The sequence below is a fragment of the Festucalex cinctus genome, chromosome 1 (genome assembly GCF_051991245.1).
Source record: "Festucalex cinctus isolate MCC-2025b chromosome 1, RoL_Fcin_1.0, whole genome shotgun sequence".
Taxonomy (NCBI): domain Eukaryota; kingdom Metazoa; phylum Chordata; class Actinopteri; order Syngnathiformes; family Syngnathidae; genus Festucalex; species Festucalex cinctus.
The window spans coordinates 42,311,217-42,338,594 of record NC_135411.1 but is presented as its reverse complement, the minus strand read 5'-3'; the positions used below and the strand labels follow the sequence as shown (position 1 = coordinate 42,338,594).

The window sequence follows — 27,378 nt, the reverse complement described above, 5'->3', positions numbered from 1 at the left end:
ATGCTAACATTAGCTTCCGATGCTACTTTCAAGCTAGCTTCTCACTGGCTAGCTTCCATATGCTTGTCACGTTATCAAAAGGTCGTGTTAACGTATAGCATTTTACATTTGAATCTTATAAGAAAATAATAATAAAAAAAAAAGATATTAGGTCCTGAAAGTCCGTTACCCTCTGCATGCGTACCTTTTTAAAGACTAGAAGTTGATGAAGTAAAATGTTGATGAAATAAAATGAAACTTAAACTGAAAACATTGCCTGCACAGTTGACATACAACACACAAGTTTTATGATGGAGGCAGTTTCATGCTGGAATGGACTACATATACTCTCTATTGATTATTACTGATTCATAAAAAACAAAAACAAAAAAAAACAAAAAAACTGGAAACTGGCCAGCATGGAACAGATCCTGTTCTACGTCAGAGATTCCATTGTATATGATGTACAAATAATGTAAGGGAAATTGAATTAGGCCTAAAATTGAAAACCAAAACTAATACCCCCCCCCCCCCCCCCAAAAAAAAAAAACAGGTCAATTACATTTTTTCTTAAACATCTTGATAATTTGTCTTTTTCTTTAACTAACTAACTAACTAACTAACTAACTAACTATCTCCGATACATTTGCTTCAGGCATTAAAATGCAGACTACCGTACTGTATATACATTTGATTTTTAAAGAAGTCCACAAAAAAAAAGAAAAGAGAAGAAATAAGTCCACTTAGGCAGGCTCTAACATCAACTAAAATATTGGCGATGATCTTCGTGTCAGATAAATTAGCCGTATCTAGGACATAAAACACGAAAAATATGTGCTAGCAGCAGTTACTGTATGAAAAGAGATATTAACTTCACAGTTGGCTGAAAACAGAAATTATAAAAAAATCTAGAGTGACAAAAAAAATAAAAAATTCCAAACAGTAATTTACTAATCAATTGAGACATAGTGTACAGTACGTCAGGCCCCTTCTACTTCTTATTTTAGTCTTCTTTTTAACCGCTGAACATAAATACAGACACAAGTCTACAGTTATTGCTGCAAATAACTACAGACAGATTCTGTCACCCCCTTTTTCAATCCTCTTTTTTTTAAATCGTTCATCTTATTTCTCTCTTCTTCGATGTATTCGGCCATTGAGAGGAATATCAGTGTTGATTATTGAGACATCATTTCAGGTCGATTCCCCGAGTTGGTGACTCAGCTTTCTCCTTTGCCTAAAACACACACACACACACCATGCATTGTTCCACATCCTGATACGTGAATAACAATACTAATTTACGCACAGCATTTGATAAATGTTATGCAGGAACTTACCCTGAGTGAAGGCCGGGGAGGTCTGACTGGTCTGATTGGCTGCACTGGCTCTGCTACAGTGTTACTCTGTCTATGGTACATTGGTTCTAGATCATCAGCTACATCAGGACAGCCAATGTATCCACCAGCCCTAAACACAGAACCAAGATCCCCCTCCAGCATGTTGTGACGAGTAGGATCATTGGTCTGGTTGGTAGATGTGATGTTGCCGCCCATGAGGGCATCTCCAACGCTGATATTACTGGGTTCAAATCCGAGCAGTTCTTCTGATGCCACATCACTGTCTGAGCTGTTATTGGTGGGACTGATGTTCCGCTCTGGTTTGAGGATGCGCTGATTGTTGTTGGTTTCAGCGTGAACCTCATCTTTGACTAAGTCCAGCACTTCCTGGTTATTGTGGCCATCCAAATCCAGTAATTCCTCAAATTTATTGTTACCGGAATTGGGTATTCCCTGGGTTACATGACTATCTAAAACTAGCACTTCCCGATTTTCAACTACTTCCTGATTGCCATAGCTGTCTAAATCCAACACTTCCTGATTCTCTGGATAGGATAAATCAAGTTGTTCTAGATGACCATGGCTACAAAATTCCAGCACTTCTTGGTTATCGTTTTCACACTGTTCAACTTCTTTGTCACTTACAAAGTAATAGTGTTCAACCACTTCTTGGTTTTCCGGACTGCAGAGATTTGTGAATTCTTGATTTTCTTCGCTTACGAACTTGACATTTTCATTGTTGACCACAGGCGATAATTCCAGCTCTTCTTGGTTTCTGCTTTGAAAGACATCCAACGGTTCTTGGTTATCGTTGCTACAAGGATCAAGCACTTCTTGGTTTTCATGGGGAAGAAGTTGCAGTACTTCTTGATTGCTATAGTTAAAGGGTTCTTCTTTGTCCTTCCTGTCAAATCTACCGAGGGCCACGTTTTCCATGTTATCCTCACAACACGGTTCTGGGACCTCCTGATTCTCTTTTTCAAGGCTGAGCTTAAAGCCATAGGGATCCGAGTCCTGCACCATCTGGGAAGAGGGGATTTCGTACGCGTAGGAATAAAAGCTCAGTGGGTCTGGTTGAGAAGACGAGTGTTCTGGGTCAAAAGCCAGATCTTGATCACTGGGTACCGGGCTCAGCTCAGCTTCATCAGGGTCTAAGAGGGTGAGACTCGAATGTTCGGGACTGAGCTTGAAGCCATATGGATCAAAGGAAGACTGACCTGTTAATTCACAGTCAAAGTTCAGGTTGGTCTGTTGTGACTCAGTGTGAAGTTTATGAGAGTCTTCAGAGTTTTGAGGAGTAGAAGGGTTTCCCGGTTCCTCTTTGATGTTGCTCATCCAATCTGTTACGTCTCCCGGATCATCATCAAGAGACTGAGCGTTGTCTTTCCTGCCTGTTCTGTCCGGCACCAACAATGCTTGATCGCCAAGCTCAGGGACAGTGTTAGCTGAAGGGAATTAAAGAGTTCAGGTCAGGGTTATGATGAAACCGTCAGTGACAAAATGTGCAAGCACTTTTTAGGATTAAGGTACTTTCCTGTCATGCCAGTACACAATTATACATGCTAACAATGGCACAAAATGTAGTACCAAAGGTCCCAGATTTAGGATAATAACAAGAGGTGGGCAAAAACTAAGAAAAAAAAATACTAAGCACTGAGAGAAGTAGGTATTCACCCGTCAGTGTAATTGTCACCAACCAGGTCAAATACCAACGCCCGACGGTCCTCTCGGCTGGCGTTAATGGATAGCAAAAAAAAAAAAAAAAAAAAAAAAAACAAGTTCATGCCCATATTTTCTTTCCTTACTTGTTAAAGATAAAATCCATCAAATTATATTTCAAGGGAACAAATGGGCTGGTGGGCATTTGAGTATGAATGTCTGTTGCAAAACGTGGTTGTAAATAGCCTTTCTGTTTTAGAACTGGTCTTGCCAAGCCTCACCCGTCAATTTTCTATACTTTTTGCTGGATCTTGATCTGATCATGGATGAATATGGCCTGGACTGCTCTCCAGCCAATCATAACATATGCCATTTTTTCACCTACTGCTTATTTAGATGAGCCTTGATTGAAGGTCCATGACTGACATCAGATCACAACTTTTTTGTTTTTGTTTTATTCATGAGCACTTTATTGTTCACACTCTTTGGACTTTTCCACATTTCATCACGTTACAACCACATACGTAAATGTATTCTGGAGGGATTTCATATGATAGATCATCACAAAGTGTTGCACAATTGTGAAATGGAGAGAATGAAACATGGTTTAATTTCTTCTCCAAATAAAATGAGCATCTAATTGAATTTAGCCCCCTTCACGTTAACACCTCTCAACAAAATCCAGATCAACTAATCGCCTTCAGTCTAACAGCTGAGTACAGTACACACTGTGGAAACAGGTAAAAAGGCTCCTGGTAATTGCAGAGGAGCAGCAGAGAGCCACGACTTAGGTCAGAAAATCTGCCTATAGGAAAACTTTTAGCTGTGCTTTTCCTTCCAATTCACAATGATGTGCCACTATTTGTTGCTTTGCGACAGGGGTCTGCAATCTGCGGCTTTTTAGTTCCCCTTCAGTGGTCCCTGTGGATGTCTAACGACAAATCAGTAGTAATTAATATATATTTTTTTTCAGATGAAATATTCTTTATATTAATTGATTAAATAAAAAAAGAATAATAAATATTTAAAAATGTCAGTCTAAATTTTTAAGTTGAGAGAAGAAAAGAGATAGAAGGTAGATGAAAAGTTTTAAAAATTGCCAAAAAATGTCCAAAATGACCATAAAATGTCCAAAAATGAAGAAATGAAGAAGCAGAAAATTCTAAAATGTCCATGATATTGCCAAAAATGCCAGACAATTTTTAAAATATGTTTTACAAAAAAATAAAAATAAAAATAAATAAATAAATAAAACAGCAGAAAAGAAAACACTCAAAAAAGTACCGGTAACTGTAAAATGTCAAAAAACAAAAAACAAAACAAGAAATCCCAAAATTTACCATATAATCTTTGACAAAATTACCAGAAATGTCAGAACGTTGATGGAAAAAAAGAGCAGAAAAGTAGCCATAAAATGTAAAAAATAATAATAATGGAATTTGACAGAATGGCGGAAAAGTCTAAAAATGTATGAAAAAGGAAGTGTGAAAAATTACAAATCGGTCGAAGAAAATTAATTGGATGCCGCATATTTCTGTGTTCTGGTGCAGCTCAAATTGGATTTTGGGCTCTCGGTACTTCTTTATTTATTTACAGATGTAAAATGTATTTACTTGTAAAAAACAAAAAACAAAAAAAACAAAAAAAAACCTGTATTCGCACTTCAAAATGTTTGCTTTGTTCTTGTTTACTGCAAAACTGATGTTTATGTACACCACTTTGTATACAGCAACGCCTGTTCTTAAAGCGCTTTATAAATAAAGTTGAGTTGAGTTGAGAATTAGACTAACACTAACACACTGTTCTGTTCATCACAATGTTCAAATGTTTTGCGGCTCCAGACTGATTTTTTTTTTTAGTATTTATTTGGCCTAAAATAGTTCTTTTGACAGTAAAGGTTGTTCTATGACATAAATTCCAATGCAATACATTTAAGTTTGTGGTTGTAATGTAACAAAATGTGAAAACGTTTTTGAATACGTTTGCAATCCACTGATACTTCTAATTTACCTTCCTCCGCCTTTGCCGTGGCCTCCTTGGTAAATTCTCCAGCTAGAGATCCAAGACTGTGCTCTTCTATGTCTGAGGGTGGGGAGACTGCGCCAAGGTCCAGTTCATAGCCATTGGGATCCGATTCTACGGAATACTGACCCTGCGAACGCCAGCCTCGAATGGGCTGTGGGCCCAGCTCCTCAGAAGAACTCTGGATTGGCTTAAATCCATGGTCATCATCTGCCCCAGGGATAGTTTCAAGATCCTCTTGACTATAGCTGATCTCAATGTCGCTATCTTCATCCGGAAACTCCGACTCAAAACACTGCGTCCCCGTTGAAGCTTTATTTTCAGCACAGGATAGACTCGTGTCGGCCTCATCGCAGATAATGACTGGCCCTTCATCGCAACCAGCGTTTGCCTCTGGAAACAAAATGTCCGCTGCAAATGGGTCGCTGCCTTTGAAAGGATCTGATGTAAATCCATCTGAAAAGGAGGAGACAATATCAGAATGTGACAAAAAGCAATCATCAGAATATCTTTTGAGAGAGCTTATAGCATGACAGTATATTGGATAGATTTTTAAAGGCAGTCATGCCAAGAAATATTCACATGACAAGTTATTTTCACTTAAAATGAAATTGTCAGAGAAGATCATTGTGCTTATTTTTAGATACATTTTACTTAATTATCTTATTTGATCAAGCATTCTAAGCCGCGAGTGTTAACAGCCAGTTTTAAGTACCGTGAGGCTTAAGACAACAACTAACTAACATTAAAGGCCCTGAACTCGGGTTCCAAAAAGATGAATTTTCTTATTTTAAGATTTTGCATAATCTAGAAATAAGATAAATAGAAATATTACAAGTAAGATGTGCGTTTCGTTATATTTACTAAACTCATTTTTCACCTTTCCAATATTTCGATATCCAAATTCAGTGGTCTAGTGGTAGAGTGCATACCTTCAGACTTGACACTCAGTTATCCAAGAAAATACAGTACATATGTATTTTAAGAAAATAGTTCTATTTACTACAGCTTGGAAAAAGTCAACTTTTTTTTTTTTTTTTTTGTATAAAAATACTATTTTCAAGACCGCTGTGGTTGATATGGGAATAGTATTTTTTTCTTATTTTTCTAAATCTTACAGATAAATTTAAGTACATTTTCTTTGTTCTGTTGGCAGATAATTTGGATTATTTGAAATAATGATTTTCTTATTTTAATATATTTTTTTCTACAATTTTCTCCTGTCCTTTTTGCAGGAATGTATTTAAAACATTTTTTATCATCATCATGAATTGAATTGATTCATGAGAATTATCTTGTTTTAAAACAAAGCAGCATCTTCTTTATGTACTGCAATGTTGATACAAAACAAAAAATTACACAAATTAAGATTGTTAAATTGTTCGTGCATATTTTATATCAATATGAATTTATGATTTGTTACCTGATGAATCTGTTTTTGGAAATAGGTCTTCATCAAATAGGTCATCTGCAAATGTAGAACAAACATAAAACGAATTGAGAAACATAAAAAGGTGATATAATTGATGATATTGGAGACAATCAACGAAGGCAGAGCACTCCCAAAAGTATTTTTTTTACATATCGTTATTCTATAGCTGGGGTTCAAACTCAATGAAGAAGACGGATCTCCATATGCAAATGTGATGCAGTATATCTATTAAACACATAAAACATGCTGAAAAATGCTAAACTACAAAATGAAATATGAATGTTTAAAATCACACATCATGAGAAACATACGTCCTATGTGGCAATGTGCAAAAGGGTCAGCTTGATAGAAGTCCAGTTTGTTTAGAATGGACTGTTCCTTTACTCCCCCTTGTTCTTCACTGACGTCACCCTCCTCTGGATCATCTTCCAGGTTCGATCTGTCCATCTAGAAAACAAATGACAACTTATTGGAACATTTAATTATCGCATGATCAATAAATGTGATTGCACTGTAACTACTTTTCATTATGCAGATTAGTATTCCCTCAACAGAAATTCTTCTTGAAGAATAATAATGGAATGGCATGTGGCTAAACTCACCTTTGGTGAGCTGCTGCTACTGTCATCGACCTCTTCTCTGGTATCTGCCAAATTATTACAGAAGGGTGCGCTGTTGGCTACCTGGTCGACAAACAAATACCCACATAGGCAATTTAAATACAGTGCTGTGAGAATGGATTTATCGTCTTTGCCAATTTTTATTTGACCCCCCCCCCAGTTTAAGATCACCAAAAAAAAAATGTAAATGACAGAAAAATATGGCCCGAGATGATCGTAAAATGCAGTTTTTAAATGGTGATTTTATTGAAAAAGGATGGGGGGGGTATTGAAAGCTACAGTATCTGGCCTGGAGTAAACAAAAAAAAAAGTGGTTGTCACCCTTATAAAATCATGAACTAATCACATTTTTTGAAAGCAGAGTTCAATTTAACAACTGACTATCTCCAGCCCAAGTCAATCAAGAAATCAGTTAAAAAGAATCTGTCGAACAAAATGAAGTTGGCCAATAGATCGGAAGAATAGTGCAAAAAATCAGATTTTGAGGTGGCAAATAAACTTGACATCTACACAGTGATAAAGCAGCAACAATATCATAGTGAGTTTTCAAAATTAATAACATACAATATAGAATTGTTTGAATGCACTTTCTGAAAACAACATTGCACACATCAACTATCACTAAAGTGATTTACCATTATGAGGTCAGCATACGCGGGCAGCGACTGGCTCCTCCCCCAAGGTCTCATTGGCAGCGGTTCATCTTCAGTGGTGTCTGCAGGAGATGTTGAGCCATCTAATTGGCTCTCTGGAGTGACGGCACCACCTGACACAGAACAAAGTGTGTGCTCTTCCTGCGGGTGACAACAGGAACTGTTTTTTGGTGTTGTCAATAAATCATTCACACAAACAAAAATGGTGACAAATGCAACTTCACCATTGAACTACAGCCATGTCTCTCTTTTGTCACAGTTCTCAAAAATGCTGGGAAACCCCCCCAAAACGCTTTAACACATTCTTTCATTTATTCAGACTGACGGTCGTGGCGCGTCCTGACGCAACTTTTTCACTTCCCATACGATGCCAATATTACAATATAGAGATCCTGACGATGATGTCACGCGTCCCAAAACTGCCGTTGGCGCAGCCATTTTGGTAGGATAGAAAACGCATCTGCCACTTTGAGTGATTAACAGCAGTTGTGGACCAAATGCCACAACCAGAAGAGGCAAAAAAAAATAAAATAAAAGATCAGCAAGAAGAATCAATACATAGCCAATGTTGCACTTTGTAAATGGTGGCTGAATCAGCAGATGCTAACTGTTAACGCGTGGAAAATGTGGGGGCGTGTTCAGAGAATGTCACATGACAGGTCTCTATTGTTCCAGTACATAAATTCAACCTCAAGAAGAGAACCTAGAAGAGCAGGGGCGGAGTCTGGAATGGACTGCTTGTATATGAGTGTTAATACCAGAGATGTTGGATGGAAACCTCTATAATCCCATGTTATTTTATTTATTTATTTTTTTTATCTGATATTGCAATATCGGTTATCAATTGCGACATCCCTAGTCAGTCTGGATTTAAAACGAACCGGTCAACTCATGGCCATAGTGATACTCATTTTCAGCCCTGGAATTTCAAAGTTCAGGTTGGCCCTCTTTAGTTGATAAGGTTTTCATGAAGATATTTGACCCTTATTAGTGTATCAATGGAACAAATGTGCACTTTCTCCGGTACCTGCAAGATTTCTTCATAGGACTGTCTAATGGAGTCCTGGAGAGGACAGTTCCTCTCTCCAGCCTCCTCCATCTTCCTCTTAGCCTGTTTCACCTCCTCTTTGAGTTTCCTCAGTCTCCATCGGGCTCTGGCAAGCTCTCGCTCGTACTCCTCAACCTGGCTCTCCCTCTTAACCTCCTCAGCCTGCAGGGACAGGATCTGGAAAGTACAAAGATGGACAGTTTTAAGACCACTGGATGCATCAAGTTGACATTTGTGGTTTTAATAATGATTCATCCACGCTGACAGTTCATTTATTACACGCGGCAATGATGTGACGGCATCAAAATATTTCTACCTCCTCCCATCTCACTCTTCTGTCCAACTATGTAAAAAAAGCTACAGGTGCTTGTACGCAAAAGGCAGGTAAACGAGGTCATTACGAGATTCACCTGTGGCTAAAGCAAAACTATGGAAGGGTTTTTACTTTCTTGACCTGGTTTTCCCATTTTGGTATATCTGCCAAGATAAACAGGCGCTCACTGCACATCTGACAGGGTTTGTGTGGTAGGTGATGCTTCGTCCATGAATTAGGCAGCACTAGCAGGTGCCATACATTAGATATTGTTCACTCACCTGCTGACTCTCTTCATAGCAGAGCTGTCTGGTGGCTTTTATTTGCTGAACAAGTCTCTCTTTGTGTTTCTCTAATTTGACCAGCGTCTCCTCTAGCTCTTTGCGATCTGACTGCTGCTCCTGCAGCTCCAGATTTTCCACCGTGACCGCATTCTCAAGCTCCTACAAATGCAAAAAACACACGCTGACATTTGCACATTTTGAGCAGTTGAGTATGACATCATGTGAAATGATGAGATGGCAAAGTAAAAGTGAACCCAAATGAAAACAAAATCCCAATATATTCATATTTAGGGTTTGGGAGTGAATGATTATTTGACTGGCTACAATGAAATGAGGGAGACGATGCAACAACATGTGGTCCAACACTCCACACATATACAATAATTACATAAACATACAATTAAATACAGTACAAATATCATTTCTGTGGTAAAATAATCATTAGCACCATCACAAAAAAATATAGATGCACTGCTGTCAGACAAGACTGACTGTATTATAGTTAATGAAGGCATTTTGAAACAAGGTAAAAAAAAAAAAAAAAAAAAGCAAGTATGTGATCATGTACACGAAATGAAATGTTTGGCTAAACATAAAATTTTATCAGATGATACCATTACAGTCGAGTACTCAAGTCTTGAGTAGCCACCATTTCCCATACCAAGTACTGATACCAGAAGTACTTTTTATACATAAAACAAAAAAAAAAACATAAAACAAGCACAGTGACAGATAACTTGAAGGAAAACTCCATATGTCGCTAAAATTACATAAATCAATGGCAAATTTGTAGCCTTCTAATTTTTCATTGGTAGTTCCTGATCCCAAAACGGCCACAAAAAGACATTAAAATAAGCCTGGTCTTGGTAGTAGCCCATACTTAGATATGATGACACTTTTGTAATATATTTTCAACAGAAAACCATCAATGCAACATATCTATAAAATACAAGCACAACTTTTTAAAAGGCAAGTGTGCCAAAGTCATAATATCAATACGGTATTTTTACAAACACAATATGTGCTGGTTTCATTCCAATATCATTCATTGTGCCAAGAGCAGTTTAGTAATTCTGAACAAAGCTGAAAACTAAACATGGGCGCACATTAGTAGGAAACTGAAAAATATTATGGATTTGCGCATTTATCAGTCATATATAAATTCCTTGACACATACAGAAAAATAAATACTCACCTTATATCGAAAAGAAACAAGAAAAAAATCAACCACCATAAATTATTTTTAGTAAACCATGAGAATAAAAATGAGAATAAAAATGATTTATCAACGCTGAGTACCACGTCACATTACTGCATGCACAACACAAGAGCATCATGGGAAATGATCGATTGTCAAATTGAAAATGGTACACAAAAGCAAACGGTTTCCATTATTTATGTTGACAGATGCATGAAAATGGGACGGCATGCATCATACAACAAATGAACGTGCACAAAAAAACAAAACAAAACACGCACACACACACACCAGCGCAAGGTGCTGCGGTCTTCTTACTCTGATCTCGGATGACTTGCTGAGCACTCTCTCATCCGTTTCCACGACGTCGGTTTCCCTGGGAGACGACCAGCAGAGAAGACAAGAGTGTTTAAGCAGCGAGGAAAGGGAGCGTTCATTCTTCCAATTAGCCTTCCCTCCATCATGCCCTCCATCCCATGAGCCGTCTAATTTCTCCTGCTGCACTGCTGGCTCCTCCATTGCTCGCAGTCGCTACACCGCAGGGGAGGCGGAGCTACGTCTGGGAACGTGACAGTGCGCGATCATCCAAGCAAGGAGCCACACTGCACCAATAATTGTGAGACCGGGAAACATGTGAAGGGGGTGAGTCAGACACGGCGTCGCTGGAGTGGGCGTAGCCATTCCAAAAGGAAACATATTGATTAAATTCATTCTTTCCCCCTCCGTCACAATCACAACAACTGGCTCCCCCTCCAAAGCACACCTCCACCGCCATTATTCGCTACTGCAGTCTTCAGCATTAGCAACAGAGCCATTCATAAAAATAGATACCACAGAAAGAACACACTATCTGCCAGATGACCAATATCAATATCCATCGATTCATCTCGTTTATATGTGAAGAGGTAATCTGGTTAATAGAAAAAAGTCCGACTTTTATTATTATTATTATTATTATTTTAGCTAGTTAGTTACTTTTTCTGGGGAAATATTCGAGCAGTCAAACAATTACATTTTTAAACCAGATGACGAATCTTAGAATTTTGATTCCCACTATTAATCACTTAATTAAAAAGGCTTTTTATCACCATTTGGTGCCCGCTAAATTTGAAGAGCTCCGGTCATGTGTTAATTCTTTCAACATTTAATGTTATGAGGACGTCTTCAATATTTTTTTACCATTGCGTACTCTCATCCTGCACTTTTTGTAATCAGTTTGTTGCATAAATTAAATGAAAAAAAGCGAAAACAAAATAAAACCCAGTAGTTAGACAAATATTCTGAATATACATAACATTTATGAAATGCTTTATTTTAATGCATTAATTATGTTTATTCTCACACAAACTGCGCTACCGTCAATGTAACCATTCGCTGTCAAGCTAAAGGATCATTTGTGGCCAAAATTAATAGTGTGATTAATCTGCTTTAATACATGATTAATGCGATATTTTTTGTGATTAATCAATTAGTTAACACTTTTACTTTGACAGCACTACAAAATATTGAAATTTACTGCTTTTCAGAAAGAATGGAATGGACAATTAAAACAAGGAATGTGCAAATTAATAATTTAGTGACTGTGATTTCTCCGATTGGGTTCCCACTAATTGCCTGACAAGCAAGCCACAAGCTGTACCTAGGTAGACAGAGAGCGATGTTAGTTACAACAGAGAATTAGCCTACCAAACAGTTTGGACAAACAGTCACAACTTGCGACTTTTCCAATCAAATCAGATGTTGCAGTGCCCAGGCCAGGGGGCTCATCTTGTGTTCTCATCTAATCTTAACTTCTCTAACACTCCAAAATTGTGGTTATTGTTCATTAATTGTTCAATGTTAATAGCAGTGGAATCAACCATGTCATAGGGGTCCAATCTGGCCTGAGAGACCAGAACACAAACTGCAGTTATTCAGTAAAAGGAACTGTTGTTGCTACTTTTGTCCACTGGTGGGCGCACTGACAACCACATAAATGACATTCTGAAATTTGGCTGTTAGGCAGGATTTCATGCAAATATTTTGCACTCATTTTTGTGAAGAAGATTACTCAAGGGAAAGATAATAATGAATAAGATGCACCTAAAACAAAACAAATGAAAAACAAAAAAAACAAAACAGGGAATAATTGGACCTGTTGTTATTTATAGCTTATTGAGCCATGGACCTATTGAACCCTGTGTTAGCTTTTCATGTTTGAAATGCACTAATGCATTCAAATAGATATTCCCGATGATGGAGAAAATGTGTTGTTTGTTGTGCAATTTTAATTTTAATTTTTTTTTTTTTTTTTGGGGGGGGGGGGGGGGGGGGGGGGGTTAGGAAGAGGATCCGGGGGCGACGCACGAGACACCGGAGCCCCCTGGAAAAGCTAGATGAAGTGGCTGGGGAGAGGAAAGGGGTAGGTCTTGTCTGGGAAAGCATCCGAACCCCCGTAACCCGACACCGGACAAGCGGATGAAGATGGATGGATGGATGGATGGATGGATGGATGGATGGATGGATGGATGGATGGATGGATGGATGGATGGTTTTTGGAATACTGCAGGAGGAAACTTTGTACTCTGTTGAAAAAATCCACGCAAGCATTTGGAGAATAATCAAACTCAGCACAGGAGAGCAAATCCCAATACAGAACATCTTAACGAGAGTGTTTGCTAACCACATGTAGTAACTAAAGTGCCCATAATATACTACAGTTTATATGAGAGGACATAAGAGACAGTTAATTATTAATGTTGTATTCCCTGAAATATTATTTGCTAAAACAGCATCCATCAGTATAGGGCTATAGAGTTCGCTCTGTTTTTTTTTTTTTTTTTACTGTGTTCGATTTACGTAGCACATACGTACATGGAGGCCTACATATAACTTAACTAAACAGCAGTTTGACATCTGCAGATTCATCTACTTATTTTTTTTCTTCTCTCGATGGGGTGAGAACACCTGTTTGTTTTTTGTTTTTTTGTATAGAAACAACTTAGTACGCCGCTTATCCCCGCTTATAGTCAAGTATTTTAGGGGTTCAAAAAATTATTTTATTTTCTTTAAAGACATTTACAATAGGTGCCAATTCTGCACGGTTTTAAACATTTTGCCGATCAGCCGGGTGGGTATTCCCCGTGAATAGTGGGGCACCACTGTCTGTTATTAGCTTACAATTGCATGAACTTTTGGGCTGAAATGTGCACATGTGACGTAGGTCTAATGGATGAAATAAAAACATAAAACAAAAATTGAGCGAATGGTTCTCTGTTGACCAATCAATTAACTGCAATTCTCTAAATTTGACTGGAGGAGTGGGAAAGCACACTTCAGGAATCCAGATATAAATAAACTGTGACATTGTGAATGAAGCAGAATGAGTCGATATCGATGTTCAATACTCGAAATTACCTTTGTGGGATTTTGTTTAATACACACACATCTCAATGGCCCAAATCCATAGACATCAGTTTAAGTGCACTCGCAATAGAATTCACAAAGGCTTAAGATTTTCTGTCTAGTCAGGTTTAAAAGCATCAAGCGTAAATATGAAACCGACGTATTATATGTACCCTTCATCCTTTGAGTTTCTAGCGCTCGATGTCCTCAGGCAGTCCAGAACAAAACGCATCATTACTGCAGTGCTCGCACTCTCATCCTCCGACCGTCGCTCCAGTCATCGACAGTACCGCTAGCTTGGAACGATGGGCGACAGGAAAGACGCCCCTGTTACCGTCCGCCCTCTGCTATCTCTGACTTTGAAAAAGGTTCTCGTGGTGAATGGGAAGTCGAAATCCACGGACACAAAGATGATAAATTATACTGAGTCCAGTCGTAGCGAGAAACACATAGAAGCAGAAACGCACACATCCTTTCTGAACCTTCAAAATAAAAGTATTATATTCAACGATTGTTATTTATTTTAAATAAAACTGTATGGCTCCGAAATACATAATGTTAGACAATGCCATCTAACAAATAGTTTGAAAAACAACAACAACAACAACAACACATTTGGGCGACTTCCAACTTAATACAGGCCTCGCCCCCCCTTTTGCAGCATCGCTGTAGTCAGTTTTCTGCTTCCACGTGATCTAAATATAATCGGGAATTAGAAAAAGTGTATCTACAGTATGAGAAATCAAACATACTGTGATATTCCACAGGAAGCGCTACACGTTGTAACTACTCTAATTGTTGTTGTCATCTTTCTAACTTTTCTTATACTATGATGTGCCATCAGAGGGTAAATTAAGATAATTTATATTAGAATTTGAATGCCTAACTTGAGTAATTGCATTGAAAAACTGAATTTGAATTACATTAATCGAATTGTTTAATTTAAATCATTTCAGTGAAAAACTCAATCTGAATTGTACAACTGGAATTTATTAGTTTGGAATGAAGTCCTATAAACTTGACATCATACACTTTATTTGTTTGTGTAGTGTTGCAGTGTTAATTATCTTGCTATTTATTGTGGAATACAATAAAAGGTCTGTAATTGTCTTTGTTTCATCAACAACATATTTTCAATTTCAAAATCAACCAACCAATCAGCACCAAACACTTACCACACAAAGACAACAAACAGTTTTTAAGGAAATAATAAATAATTGCTTCAAATGTATATCACAGAAATAATAAGGCTGCATAGCATTATTTCTTAAATGTGGATAGGCCTATTTGTATTTACCAGAGAATGTGGATAGGCCTATTTGTATTTACCAGAGACAGGTGTGTCATAGAAGAAGCCTTATGTCTTCCATGTTGCTTTCTGTAGGTCAGGGTTTTGACTTTTGAATTGAGTAGTAGTCAGCAATAGATAAGACAGTCAGAATGATATTTTTATTTTATATAGCTAAACTACGACCTACGGTACTTCTCCGTATGAATCATCAATCCATATTCATGGTGTTGACCCCAGTAGCTTGTATAGAGCAGAGCAGGGGTAAACTTTTGGCTAAATTGTTTATATTTTCAAAGAAAATTAACTTACCCTACTCATCTCTCCTTTATTGGGAGTCCGTCAAGTTTCCCCAACAGATTTTAGAAAACAGGGATCCTATATTTACAACAAAACACAGACACGGTATTTATTCTCTAGTAGAATCATTTTAATATGGCTATAGTATTTAACAGACAGTAGTCCTATGTAGCATTTTGAATAAAATAAAATTGCATAGATAGGTAATACACACTTTCTACTTTTTTCAAATGACTGCACTGTCCATTACAAGGATGTGGGGAATTCTGATCAGGTTGCAAACATTTTCTTGACTACAATCTAACTCTAAACAAATAAAAACTTCTTTTTTTTTTTTCCTCATTTTTTATTATTGTCACCATTTGATAATATGTATTGCACTGTGCATTTGACAGGAAAGGCAGTAGGTTCTTGCAATCCTGATCAGGATTTGAGATGAGATGATGGATATTTAATCAACAGTATTTTTACAGTATGTTGCTGTGAATAATTATGGATACTGAGGGTTTTTTCCCCCCTCTCCAGCTATGACAGCAGCCCATGGGCAAGCATATAAATAATTTGTGTTTTGAATCATTTTGACAAAAGCGTTAGATTTGACATTTCATCAGAGATACACAATGTGTTAAAGTGACAGTGTGTAGAATTTTTCAATGTTCATTCCTTTTAAAAACACTATTCATTTCAATAATATGAAAAACGAGTTCTATCACAACATGCTGTACATTCTTTAATATAAATTTAGTTCTTGTAATTGCTAATTACACGACATAGATCGTGCCCAACATGTTTTGGCTCCATATTTCTGCAACAGATACCTGAAGGAGTACAACTTTGTGAATGTAGTATAGTGATAGGCTTGCAAAGTGTGGTCTCTCTGGGGCACCATTGTACGCGTGCTACAAAATGCATGTGTTTCAAACTTATAGGTCCTTGCAGTCTATTAGGTCACCACTAGATCACACTAAATTCTACACACTGTGTCTTAAATTTGAGTGGGTTCTGAAATTTTTAACATTTCTTGCTAATTATTATAGCGTTGCTTCGTTATTTAAACCAAATCTGACCATTATTGATATTACGATAGCTATTTATTGGAAATGCATTCAGACAAAATGAGGTTTGAGAGGGGACAGCCAGAGAGAAAACATAAAGCACAAGAAAAAAAAAAGAAAAAAAAAGACAGAGAACAATAGCAGTATACAACAATATTTGATGACCACAACATTTCATAGGAGACAGCTATATTTATATTATGTGGATTGAGAAGGTGTGAGGAAAGGTCACAACGAGTAACATTTCTAGGATAAGCCTGGATGAGAAAAAATGTGAGCGAGATAGGTGTATGGTGGGAGGAGCTATGATATATCAAAAAAACAAAAAAACAAAACAGTCGAAACAGTGAGAATGAGAGTGCAGTCCAGGAAGTTAACAAATTCACTAGGGCTCTATATAGCAATTAGAGAGTGTCTCCTCACCGAGCAACTAAATCCCATGGCCGTGTGTCTCTGGAGACATGCTAGTGAATCAACATGCAGCTCGTCATCAAGTGGAGATGCTGTGCAGGTATGATGAGAATGGGCGAGCTATTCAGAAAGTATTAATACATAAAAAAAATGCTGTTGATATTGTAAAATTTTGGGTAGTGAGTACACTGGTCTAGCAACAAATAGTTTTATCCATTCCTTTATCTAAGCAAGGGGAGCTATCACCATGTGACCTTATGGCAAGAAGCAGGGTACACAATGGATGGGTCGCCAACCAATTGCAGGGCACATTGACAAAAAAAAAAAAAATCCACACTTACAGAATATTTAATGTCTTCAATTAAACTGATGGGGATGTGGGAGGAAGCCAGAGAATCCCTTACAAGCAGAAGGGGAACATGAAATACACTACAGTGTTCCCTCGCTATAACATAATGAGGTTCACTTTTCACGGTCTCGCTGTATTACAGATTTTTGTGTACCTATTTTTATAAAATTTATGAAGGTTTGAACATTGAGAATGTTTAAAAAAAGATAGAAATGTGAGAAAATGTAAATACCTTGATGACAAAAGTGTATACTTTTCTGAAATTATTAGTAGGAACCTCAACAATACACGCACTCTATTTGGCGTGGTTGACAAACTTATAAATCCCCCAAATCAAACAGCGCCAGAACTCCTCTCAACAGATAAATGCAATGAATTTGCCTGCTACTTTAGTGAAAACGTACAAGCCATCAGGTCAAACATTGTTACAAACCAGCAAAATAACAAAACGATGCTGCACTTAAAATCACCTAGAAATAATTTAATTACCATGACAGAATTTGACTCAGTGGATCAAAATACTGTAGTAGACTTGGTTCAGCAATTGAAACCTTCCACGAGCTTTCTTGACACAATACCATCTGGCTTTTTCAAAACCATTGTGAAATCTGTTCAGATCGATTTACAACAAATAATTAATTGCTCACTTCAATCAGGTGAACTTCCTAAATGTCTGAAAGTAGCCGCCGTCAAGCCCATTCTAAAAAAGAGAACACTGGATGTCTCCCTGCTAGCAAATTATAGACCAATCGCAAACCTTCCCTTTGTAACTAAAATAGTTGAAAAAGTGGTTTTTAATCAACTCAGCAATTTTTTGAGCTTAAACTGACTTTTGGATAAATTCCAGTCAGGTTTCCGACCTCATCACAGTACAGAAACAGCTCTGATTAAAGTACTGAATGATATAAGATTGAGCACTGATGCAGGGAAGGTATCAGTGCTCGTCTTGTTGGACCTCAGTGCAGCATTTGACACGATTGATCATAATATACTGTTAGACAGGCTGGAAACTTGGGTGGGGTTAAATGGAACAGTCCTTAAATGGTTCAGGTCCTATTTGGAGGAAAGGAGTTACTTTGTGACCATTGGAAATTTTGAATCTGATCGAAAGGCCATGACATGTGGGGTCCCTCAAGGGTCAGTCCTTGGACCCCTGTTGTTCAGTCTGTATATGTTACCTTTGGGTCAAATGCTTCAGAACGCCGATGTTGACTATCATAGTTATGCAGATGACACACAACTGTATTTATCGATGTCCCCAAATGACAGCAGTTCTATTAACGCATTGTGTCATTCTCTAGAGCAAGTTAACAACTGGATGAACCAAAATTTCCTTCAGCTGAACGAAAACAAAACGGAGCTCATTGTTTTCGGCAATAAAGAAAAGAGGATTGCTGTTAAAAAACAGCTTGAGTCACTGTCTTTAGAAACTAAAGACCAAGTTCGAAATCTTGGGGTACTAATAGACTCAGATCTGACCTTCAGCAATCATATTAAATTCATCACTAAAACAGCCTTTTACCAGCTGAAAAACATATCCAGACTGAAGGACTGCATGCTTCAAGCAGACCAAGAGAAGCTTATCCATGCTTTTATCTCCAGCAGACTAGATGACTGTAACGGTCTTCTGACTGGACTCTCTCAAAAGAACATGAGACAATTGCAGCTCATTCAGAACGCTGCAGCTCGAGTTCTGACCAAAACAAAAAGATCAGAACATATTACTCCAGTACTTAAGGATTTACACTGGCTCCCTGTCAGCTGTAGAATCGATTTTAAAGTTCTGCTACTCGTCTATAAATCACTAAATGGTTTGGGTCCTGAATATATCCAAGAAATGCTGATTGAGTACAAACCCAGCAGGGCTCTGAGATCTACAGACTCGGGCCAACTAGTGGAACCCAGAGTTCGAAGCAAACATGGTGAAGCTGCATTTAGCTATTATGCTGCACACAGATGGAATAGGCTACCAACAGAAGTGAAGTCAGCCCCGAGTGTAAATGCTTTCAAATCCAGGTTAAAAACTTTGCTTTTTTCTTATACCTTTGATTAGGGACTTTTAAACAGCTTTAATTAAGTGTTTTTTTAATTATTATTTTTATTTTTATCATTTTAAACTTTTTTATGTTAAATTTTTTTTTTAAAGTTTGTTGAATAATGTTTTAAGATTGTTAGTTTGTAACCTATTTTTATTTATTTTTTTTCCTCTGAATGTTAACTATTGTTTTTTTATGCTTATGTGTTGTCTTTCCTCGTGTAAAGCACATTGAGTTGCCTTGTGTATGAAATGTGCTATACAAATAAACTTGCCTTGCCTTGCCTATAAACTGAGTGGTGCAGGGTTTTAGAGCGTTAAAACTTTTATAATCAGTGCAAAACATAAAGTTAACTACTTTCATTTATTGTGGGTATTTTTTTGGGGCCTAACCCCAGTGGAAAACGAGGGAACACTGTACTCGAGACACACGTAGACTAGTCAGTAACTTCTAATTCACTATATTGACTATCAACTTTATTTTGAAATAATCTTATGGGAGAAAAGTACCAAATGTTGAAAGATCCCAATTGATATTAATATGGATTTCGATGCCACGCACACAGTGTGGCCTACGAGTCGCCTATTCCTGATTTTGAAAATAAAATATCGTCAAATATAGCCCTTAATCACAAAAGAGACTCAAAGATCCATGAGGAGAAATTTATGTGGACAAAAGAGCCAAAAGATTCACTGAACACTACACATAACCTTCATGGCCAGAATTCCTATGTGCAGCTGAGGTGGTCTGGTTAAGTGGTTCTGTTTGCTTCATCAAGCAGAGCTCTCCAACTGGCGCAAGAGCGTGAAGCAGTTGGGATGAGAATCAGCACATCTGAGGTATCAAGGAGAATAGGGTAGCATCACTCTTTGGGTCATGAATGACATCCTGCCTCAAGTGGAAGAGTTCAAGTATCTTGGGGTTCTCGGTTTTCTCTGTTCTCTAGTTCTCTGGTGAAGCTAAGCAAGACTACAGCACGGCTACGGACTGGCCATCAGGAATTTTGCAAATAGCCAGTCTACCCACCACTCCTCCTTTGACAAATAGGATTCGGCACATGTTTGTCATCCGCACACCCTGTTGAGGAATATTTTTCCTGGTCCGAAATTTGTTCCCAGACCATCCCGGCGAGAGTCTGAGATGGACTGGTGGAACTCTGCGGTGCTTGTAGTGGGCTTTGCATCTATTTGTCATGGCTAAGAAGGAACTGAGCTGAAAGAAGCTCTCAATTGACTGCTGGATCGATGTTCCCACCCTCACCGCGATCACGAGCTGTGAATTGGGACTAAAGTGAATAAGATCAGTGACACAAGCAGCCCAAATACAGCTGCGGATAAGCAGAAGATGGATTGATGGAAGAAATGAGTCAAAAGTTATTTGTAATTTATTCATCAATACCTTTTCTAATGTTCTATACGTCTACTGCACAACTACAACTATACAACAGAGTATAATTCACACATTAACCATCTCTTTGAGAATCGCACACGTTCGCACGCACAATAACCAGCACGTAGAAATGCACACACATATTACTTGATATATTTCATTCTTATTGCTCTTACTCTTTTGTGTTTTCTATTTTTCAAAACTCCATTTCTGCCTAGCTCGTCTCAGTTGCAAGCACAGGTAAAAGAGCAGTGTTGGGTGCAGGGCTAGCCACCCAACCACATAAAAACAATCTGTCTGCAACAGAAACCAACCCCTCAAAAGAGGGGCCAGGTCCATCAGACCTGATCGGTTAACAGCTCATGTGGTTGCCAAGCGTCTCGCCGTAATGTGTAGGGACAGGTCTCCTCTAGACCCTCATCCCAGATGTGACAGCTTCTTCTGCACATCCACCAAGCTCAAGACCAGACTTTCTATCAGGGGCTGGTTGCTGCAGCGGAGCTAAGGCCAGGCACTCGCTAGACTAGACTAGAATGTTTTTCATCAAAAAAACCTCTACGTCAACCGGCACATTCAAACCAAATGTGACCAACATTAGTTGTCCAGTCATGCTGCTCTGCAGATACTCGTGAATACTTATTGGTAAAATAATTTACACTGCTTTTTTTTTTTTTTTTTTTGGGTTTTTTTTTGTCAAGACTATGGGAGCATGGTTCTCTGTGGGCTGTCTGGGTCTGTCTGACTGATGGGGCAAAGAGGAGGAGTCAATGGTTGATGCCGGGCTGATTGGTCCTCTGTGGTGACAACATCCTGCCAACACAAGATCATTTCAGTAAATGGCTTCAAAAATACTTGCATATTTGCTAAGTTTTACATGCAATGTCAATACATTCATTGTATGTTGTCTCTATCGTACAGTATTATACGTTATTCGGATTCGTTATATTACTTTATATTATTCTCCCCACTTTTTTATCCTCTGGCTACTTCCACATACACAACATTCGATTTTCACTCTTCAAATTTCGACTTGCTAAAAAATTTGCTGCAACCGGAATATAATTTTTCTTATTCCATGTATATGCAGTTTTTGCACAATTTAACGTTTAATATCAACTTTCCCTCATTCATTTTCAATGGAACAGATATTCAACTTTTTCAAAGTTCAACTTTCCATGGCCACTCCCATGCTGTCATGTTTTGGTTCTGTTTAGGGTGGGTTTTGCTTTGTTTTTGTTGGGTTTTTAGTTTGTCATGTTTATGTTCTGATTTCCTGGTTTTCCCTAGTCTCGTTAAGCCTTTCCATGTCCTCCTGTGTTTGCCTGCCCTTCCTCATGTGCCAACCAATCAGCAACCCCTTCCACTTGTGTCTTGCCCAGCTGTGTCTCGTCGTGTGTAATTAGTGTGTGTACTTAGTTATCGGTTTTCGTTTCAGTGTTTGTCGGTTCATTATTCTTGTTTCCCCACGTTCATGTTGTCATAGTTTAGTCTGCTCCTGTATAGTTTTTCCCTTTGGTATTTTTGTATTCTTTGTCACCAAGCCCTGTTTGCAACTTTAGTTTTTGTTGGATTAAATTTACTCTTTTTTTCGCACCTCTGCCTCCCTGACTCGTCCGCTTCCTGCATTTGGGTCCACCACCACACTTCCGAGTTCTGACACATGCATCCATCCATCCATTTTCTTGATCGCCTATTCATCACAAGGGTCACCGGGGGTGCTGGCGCCTATCTCAGCTGGCTTTTGGGCAGTAGGCGGGGTACACCCTGGACTGGTTGCCAGCCAATCGCAGGGCACACAGAGACGAACAACCATCCACACGCATAAACACACCTCGGGACAATTCAGAGCACCCAATTAACCTGCCATGCATGTCTTTGGAATGTGGGAGGAGACCGGAGTACCCGGAGAAGACCCACGCAGGCACGGGGTGAACATGCAAGCTCCACCCAGGAAGGTCCGAGCCTGGACCCCGAGTTCTCAGAACTGGGAGGCGGACGTGCTAACCAGTCATCCACCGTGCCACCCACATGCATACAACTGATCATCATTCCCAGGTGCTTGATACTGCTTGGTGTTGGTAAAATGAATTGCCCAGTAAACAGGTCATGGGTTTGAATTCTACCGCTGACAGTAAATTGCAAATGCATCCATGACATTATGCTAAGTGATATACTTATATACACCAATAGACTATCATATGTGGAAATATAATTGTGCATTTAATACCTGTGATGCCATCATTTGCGTCCTGACAAGAAGTGGTGGTTGAGCAATATCTGTAGATTGCATGCTTGTGGGGGTGAGAGATGATGGCAGGGAGCACAAGTTAGAGGGTAAAGTGAACAGATTTCCTCGAGTCTGGAAGTGAGCAGTCGAGAATGACTCATTGGAGGTGGAGGGAGGTGGTGGAGTGGTGTTGAACTTCTGTTGTATGCAGGAAGAAAAATAGAGAAGACATCTGAATGTGTGAATTTTAAAGTGGAGGGGAGTTAGTAAATTGTTGGATAGAAGAAGTGCATGTTACAATTTGAGACTTTGAAAGCTGTTGTAGTTTTTCAGTGGACAGCTGTGATTTGCAAATGGTTGCTGAGGACTTTGTGAGGGTCTTGGGGAGGGACTCAGCAGAAGAGGACTGAATGGGAGGAGAGACAGCCGCTGTTGGGGATGTATTGTAGGAAGGAGGGAATGTTGACATCTGTTGCTGAAGCAGTTGCATTATAATGCTGATGTCTGATGCCATTCGTGATTCCAACCTAGAACACATGCATCCATATATTCAAATTAGATGAGTGATTTGGAGTTAAAATGTGACTTAAAACGGACTGTACGATTTTAGGAAAAGACTGATTTAGATTTTTCAGAGTGATATTATGTTTTTAATTCACAATTTTCTTCAAATGAAGTTTCAGCCCAATATCACTAGAATTTCGGGATGACTCCCAAATGGCCAGTGCAATGCAGGCTGAAATGTGCACACATTGGCAACACTACATATGTATTGTGGTACTGTAAAAAAAAAAAAAGAAAAAAAAAAGTCACAGACATTTAATTTTTTTTTCAGGAGTTTGGATCGAGACATCTTCAGACCAAGTTATAAATTGACTGGCAGATGAGTAATAATGTATTAAAAATACCATTCAGGAGCAGACTTAAACTCTCTACCCAAAATAAATTCAATTGTACTAATATTTTCTCTTTACGGTATGTTTTTTTTTTCTTGGTACAATACTGCATAATTGTATTTGACTATGTTTGTGTGTGTCACTTTTGGAGAGAAATAAAACTGCAGAATCTTGAAACTTACCTTGTGAGTTGTTGCTGCATTGACGCCAGTCTATTCTCTAAGTCTTTCTTCTGTCCCCGAGTGACGCAAGTGGGAGGAGACGTAGGTGTGTTGGAGGGACTGAAGTGAGAAGCGGACGGCTCAGATGCCTGATAAGAACGAGGTTGAAGAGGAGGCGAGGGAAGGCTGCGAATGCAAGGGACCTCCTCATATTTTTGCTCCTCTTGGTCTGATCCCCAGAATGTAAAGATGTTGGAGACTCCTGAGAAAGTGTAGTAGACAGTTACAGACATACAGACAAACTCAAGCTAAGTAAAACGACATGTACAAATCAAGCTATTTAAAAACGATACACATGCCTCTTAAAGAAATACGGGCCTTCTCTTTCATGTCAATTTCAGGACACCTGATAGTCTTTGTAGGAGCAGCAGCAGCCATGGAGATCTGAACTGGGCTGGCCAGTTCACAATCTTCTGTCTCAATTTCGCTGGAGAACACTGGACCATACCTGCAGTAAATGAATGACAGTTGCAGTATGCCCACACGTGCTCTGCGCCTTTCTCTGTGCTCAACTCCAGAGTCGAAGCGAGTCCAACACTTCTCAAGAGGACTGTTAGCAGAGCCCAACTGTATGCTGAGGTAAACCCAACTACGTCTAGTCGGAATTTCTCAACCTCACACACCAGCTCGGGCTCATTCCTTGCCAGAGAGCTGATATTCCATCTCCCTAGAGTCTGCTTCTGTAGCTGCGGATCGAAAAGCCAAGATCCCTGCCTTTGGGCACCACCAAGTTCAAATTGCATTGTGTATGTGAAATTATTGTACCGGTACCTCAAGCTCAGACATAAATCAGACTTGTCAGAGATCTGAAATAATGTCACATGCAAAAGTGAAAAAGAAGTGAAAAATTTTGGCGAGGGTGTTGCAAATTGTAAAATCCTATAGATGTTCAAATCTTACAGTGTATGTTTATGATCAACTTTGCTGTGGCCATGTTCATAATGCTCCCAATTACTGTGTCTTCGAATGCATCCGAAGGCAGCTTGGGGTCTCCCGGTGTCACCTATCAGGAGGTCACAAGAAGTATATGTTAATTTTTCACAAACATGGTGGACATATTTTGCACTGAAAATTGTAGTGCCAAAAATAATGGCATCATTTGAAAATGTTGTTAGCATTATGACTTTAACAGACTGCTAGTTCATTAACATAAAACTGACATTTTTATTTCAGTTTTACAAGTGTTTACCTCTAGATTGGATACATTTTACATAAATAACTTAGAACCTTTTTTGAACACACCTAAATTCCATTTTTAATATGAGAAAACAATGGAACTAAATGACTGTTGAAACAAATAGCTACACACATGGACAAAATTGATTAGGGCTGTTGAAAAAAAGTCAACAAAGTCCATCCATCGACCTTCAAAAGTGACCCCAAATTTTAGCACCAAGGCTTCGTACTCGTAGTAAACACAAACACCATCCACAGACATTTGCAGTCTCAATGTTCATTCTACTTATTTACTACATCCAAAGCAGTCATGACCTTTTCATAGCGTATTACCACCCTCTAGTGGCGGAAAGATGTAACGTTACAATTGGGACCACAGGTGTCTTCTGTGGTGTTAACTAAACATTACACTTGATGTTGAAGTGTATGTGTGCGCGCGCGCATACTGGCGGTGGGGGGTGGGGGTCAATCTTCACTTTAGAGCTAAAACCCCTGCACACACTCTGAAAATCAGACCACAACTGCCATTGTAGTGGTCTAGTGTATGTGTAATAATTACACTTTATTCCAGTATGGGGGTAAGCATGTTCCCTGGGGTCACATGCACCGTCCCACAGCCCAGAATGACTGTCGCAAGGAGGAAAATTAATGTCAAATTGAAGAGACAAATAATACCAATGGTCACAAAAGAGCCCAGAACAACCTCTAAAGAAATTAAAGGTGAACTCCAAGGTCAAGGTTCACCAGTGTCAGAGCAAACAATCCATTATTTTTTGAGCCAAAGTCTACTTAATAGGAGATGTCCAAGGAGGACACATCTCTTGAAAATAAATTGCCAAACAGCATTTTGACAAGCCACAAAGCTTCTAAGAAAATGTCATATGAACTTTTTGGCAAGGCACATCAGCTTTATTTATTTATTTTTTTTAATGTATTATTATTATTATTTATCGTGTATCTCTTATCGACAGAGTGTTACCAATAATTTTGTCCTCATGTGTAGGAGGAATGCAGTCATTCAGTTTCAGTTTTCCCGTGTAAAATGCATTTGCAGTGTAGACACGTGCACACGCACGCGTGCACACACATACAATACATTTTAATGACTTCATTTCATACTGTTAACCATACGTGTAAAGAATGGACCTCACAGTATAATTTACTTTGGTATTTACAGGGCATAACATTTTCTATGAAGACCTGAATGAGTGGAATGGAGTCTCTGTTTTTTCCATTGTGCTCGGCCCTCAAAGTCCGATTCTTCTCCACTTAATAGTCCGGCAGGTTCGTTATTCACCTGCACAGAAAGAACAGCTGTAAAGAGTGCTAATTTTATTTTCAAAGATGCCCAAACCAGACTTTATCGTGCAATTAATAGGTGTATTTATATTTTGCTGAGCAATCATAACACATAAAGCTTTTTTTTTTTGTGTACTCTCTTGCCTAAAACTCACAAAAACTGGTGATATCTTGCTTTTGAAATGACAAACATACATCTCTGAGGTTGAAGGTGATCTCTAAATTGGACCAGAAATAGTCACAGAATTCTGGATACATGTCCAAAACCTACAAATGCAAAAGACATTGTGTTAGCTATTCAATAGTCTCAGCCAAAAAAAAAAAAAAATGCCATTCATATTAGATTGTTGTACTTCACAGGTTTGCTGCCTTTGCAATTTCTTAGAAAGACGTTTGATTATGAGACCACATCGCACCTCCAGCATATCATCTCTATGTATTTTGTGAAGATCACAGTAGGTCAGAGCTCGGACATCTGCACTGGATTTCCCTGGCAGAGCGCAAAGATTGATTGGCTCCCCAAATATGTCATTCTTTCCTACAAAAAGGAAGAAAGTTATAGTAGATGTCCACATCCTCACAGTCTGACACTTGCGGATTTACATATTCACAGTTTTTTTTTTCTTTCCTCAATATATTTTTAAAAATATTTTTGGTTTTCATTTCTCGTCCAATGCATTTTCAATAGGCATCAATTATACACGGATTTACGCTATTGGCGGGCCGTCCCAGATCCTATCCCCCACGAATAGCAGGGGTCCACTGTAGTGTACATATATCAATAAATTATATTTTGCTA

General features: G+C 38.5%; 2 protein-coding genes across 14 annotated transcripts in view; both read right to left on the bottom strand.

The window, feature by feature from the left end:
- Positions 1–583: 583 nt before the first annotated feature.
- LOC144029989 (uncharacterized) lies at positions 584–14,386 on the bottom strand. 5 transcript variants are annotated; one of them, XM_077535840.1, is made up of 12 exons: positions 14,106–14,386; positions 10,840–11,150; positions 9,348–9,509; positions 8,733–8,930; positions 7,688–7,846; positions 7,035–7,115; positions 6,744–6,879; positions 6,424–6,468; positions 4,989–5,456; positions 2,537–2,764; positions 1,320–2,470; positions 584–1,216 (listed from the first exon to the last, which is right to left on the bottom strand). In XM_077535840.1, the coding sequence occupies exons 2-12, from the start codon at positions 11,065–11,067 to the stop codon at positions 1,169–1,171; spliced, it is 2,904 nt and encodes a 967-aa protein (XP_077391966.1). In that variant the 5' UTR covers positions 11,068–11,150; positions 14,106–14,386; the 3' UTR covers positions 584–1,168. The 5 variants fall into 5 exon arrangements, with proteins under 5 accessions (XP_077391966.1, XP_077391947.1, XP_077391957.1 ...); XM_077535821.1 differs by having other exon boundaries at positions 1,320–2,764; XM_077535831.1 differs by having other exon boundaries at positions 1,320–2,764; positions 10,867–11,150.
- A 1,433-nt stretch (positions 14,387–15,819) lies between these two features.
- LOC144029939 (voltage-gated inwardly rectifying potassium channel KCNH2-like) overlaps positions 15,820–27,378 on the bottom strand; it is a 36,242-nt gene continuing 24,683 nt past the window's right edge. For 3 of the 9 annotated variants that reach the window (XM_077535763.1, XM_077535766.1, XM_077535764.1), the window contains exons 16-24: positions 26,933–27,117; positions 26,775–26,846; positions 26,481–26,577; positions 25,005–25,107; positions 24,404–24,552; positions 24,066–24,306; positions 23,286–23,514; positions 22,988–23,185; positions 15,822–21,570 (exon numbers count right to left, since the gene is read on the bottom strand). In XM_077535763.1, coding sequence (XP_077391889.1) covers positions 21,460–21,570; positions 22,988–23,185; positions 23,286–23,514; positions 24,066–24,306; positions 24,404–24,552; positions 25,005–25,107; positions 26,481–26,577; positions 26,775–26,846; positions 26,933–27,117 — 1,385 coding nt within the window. In that variant the 3' untranslated portion in view covers positions 15,822–21,459. Of the gene's footprint in view, positions 21,571–22,987; positions 23,186–23,285; positions 23,515–24,065; positions 24,307–24,403; positions 24,911–25,004; positions 25,108–26,480; positions 26,578–26,774; positions 26,847–26,932; positions 27,118–27,378 lie in introns of those variants that run through there. The other 6 variants (XM_077535784.1, XM_077535775.1, XM_077535767.1 and 3 more) reach the window with 5 other exon arrangements.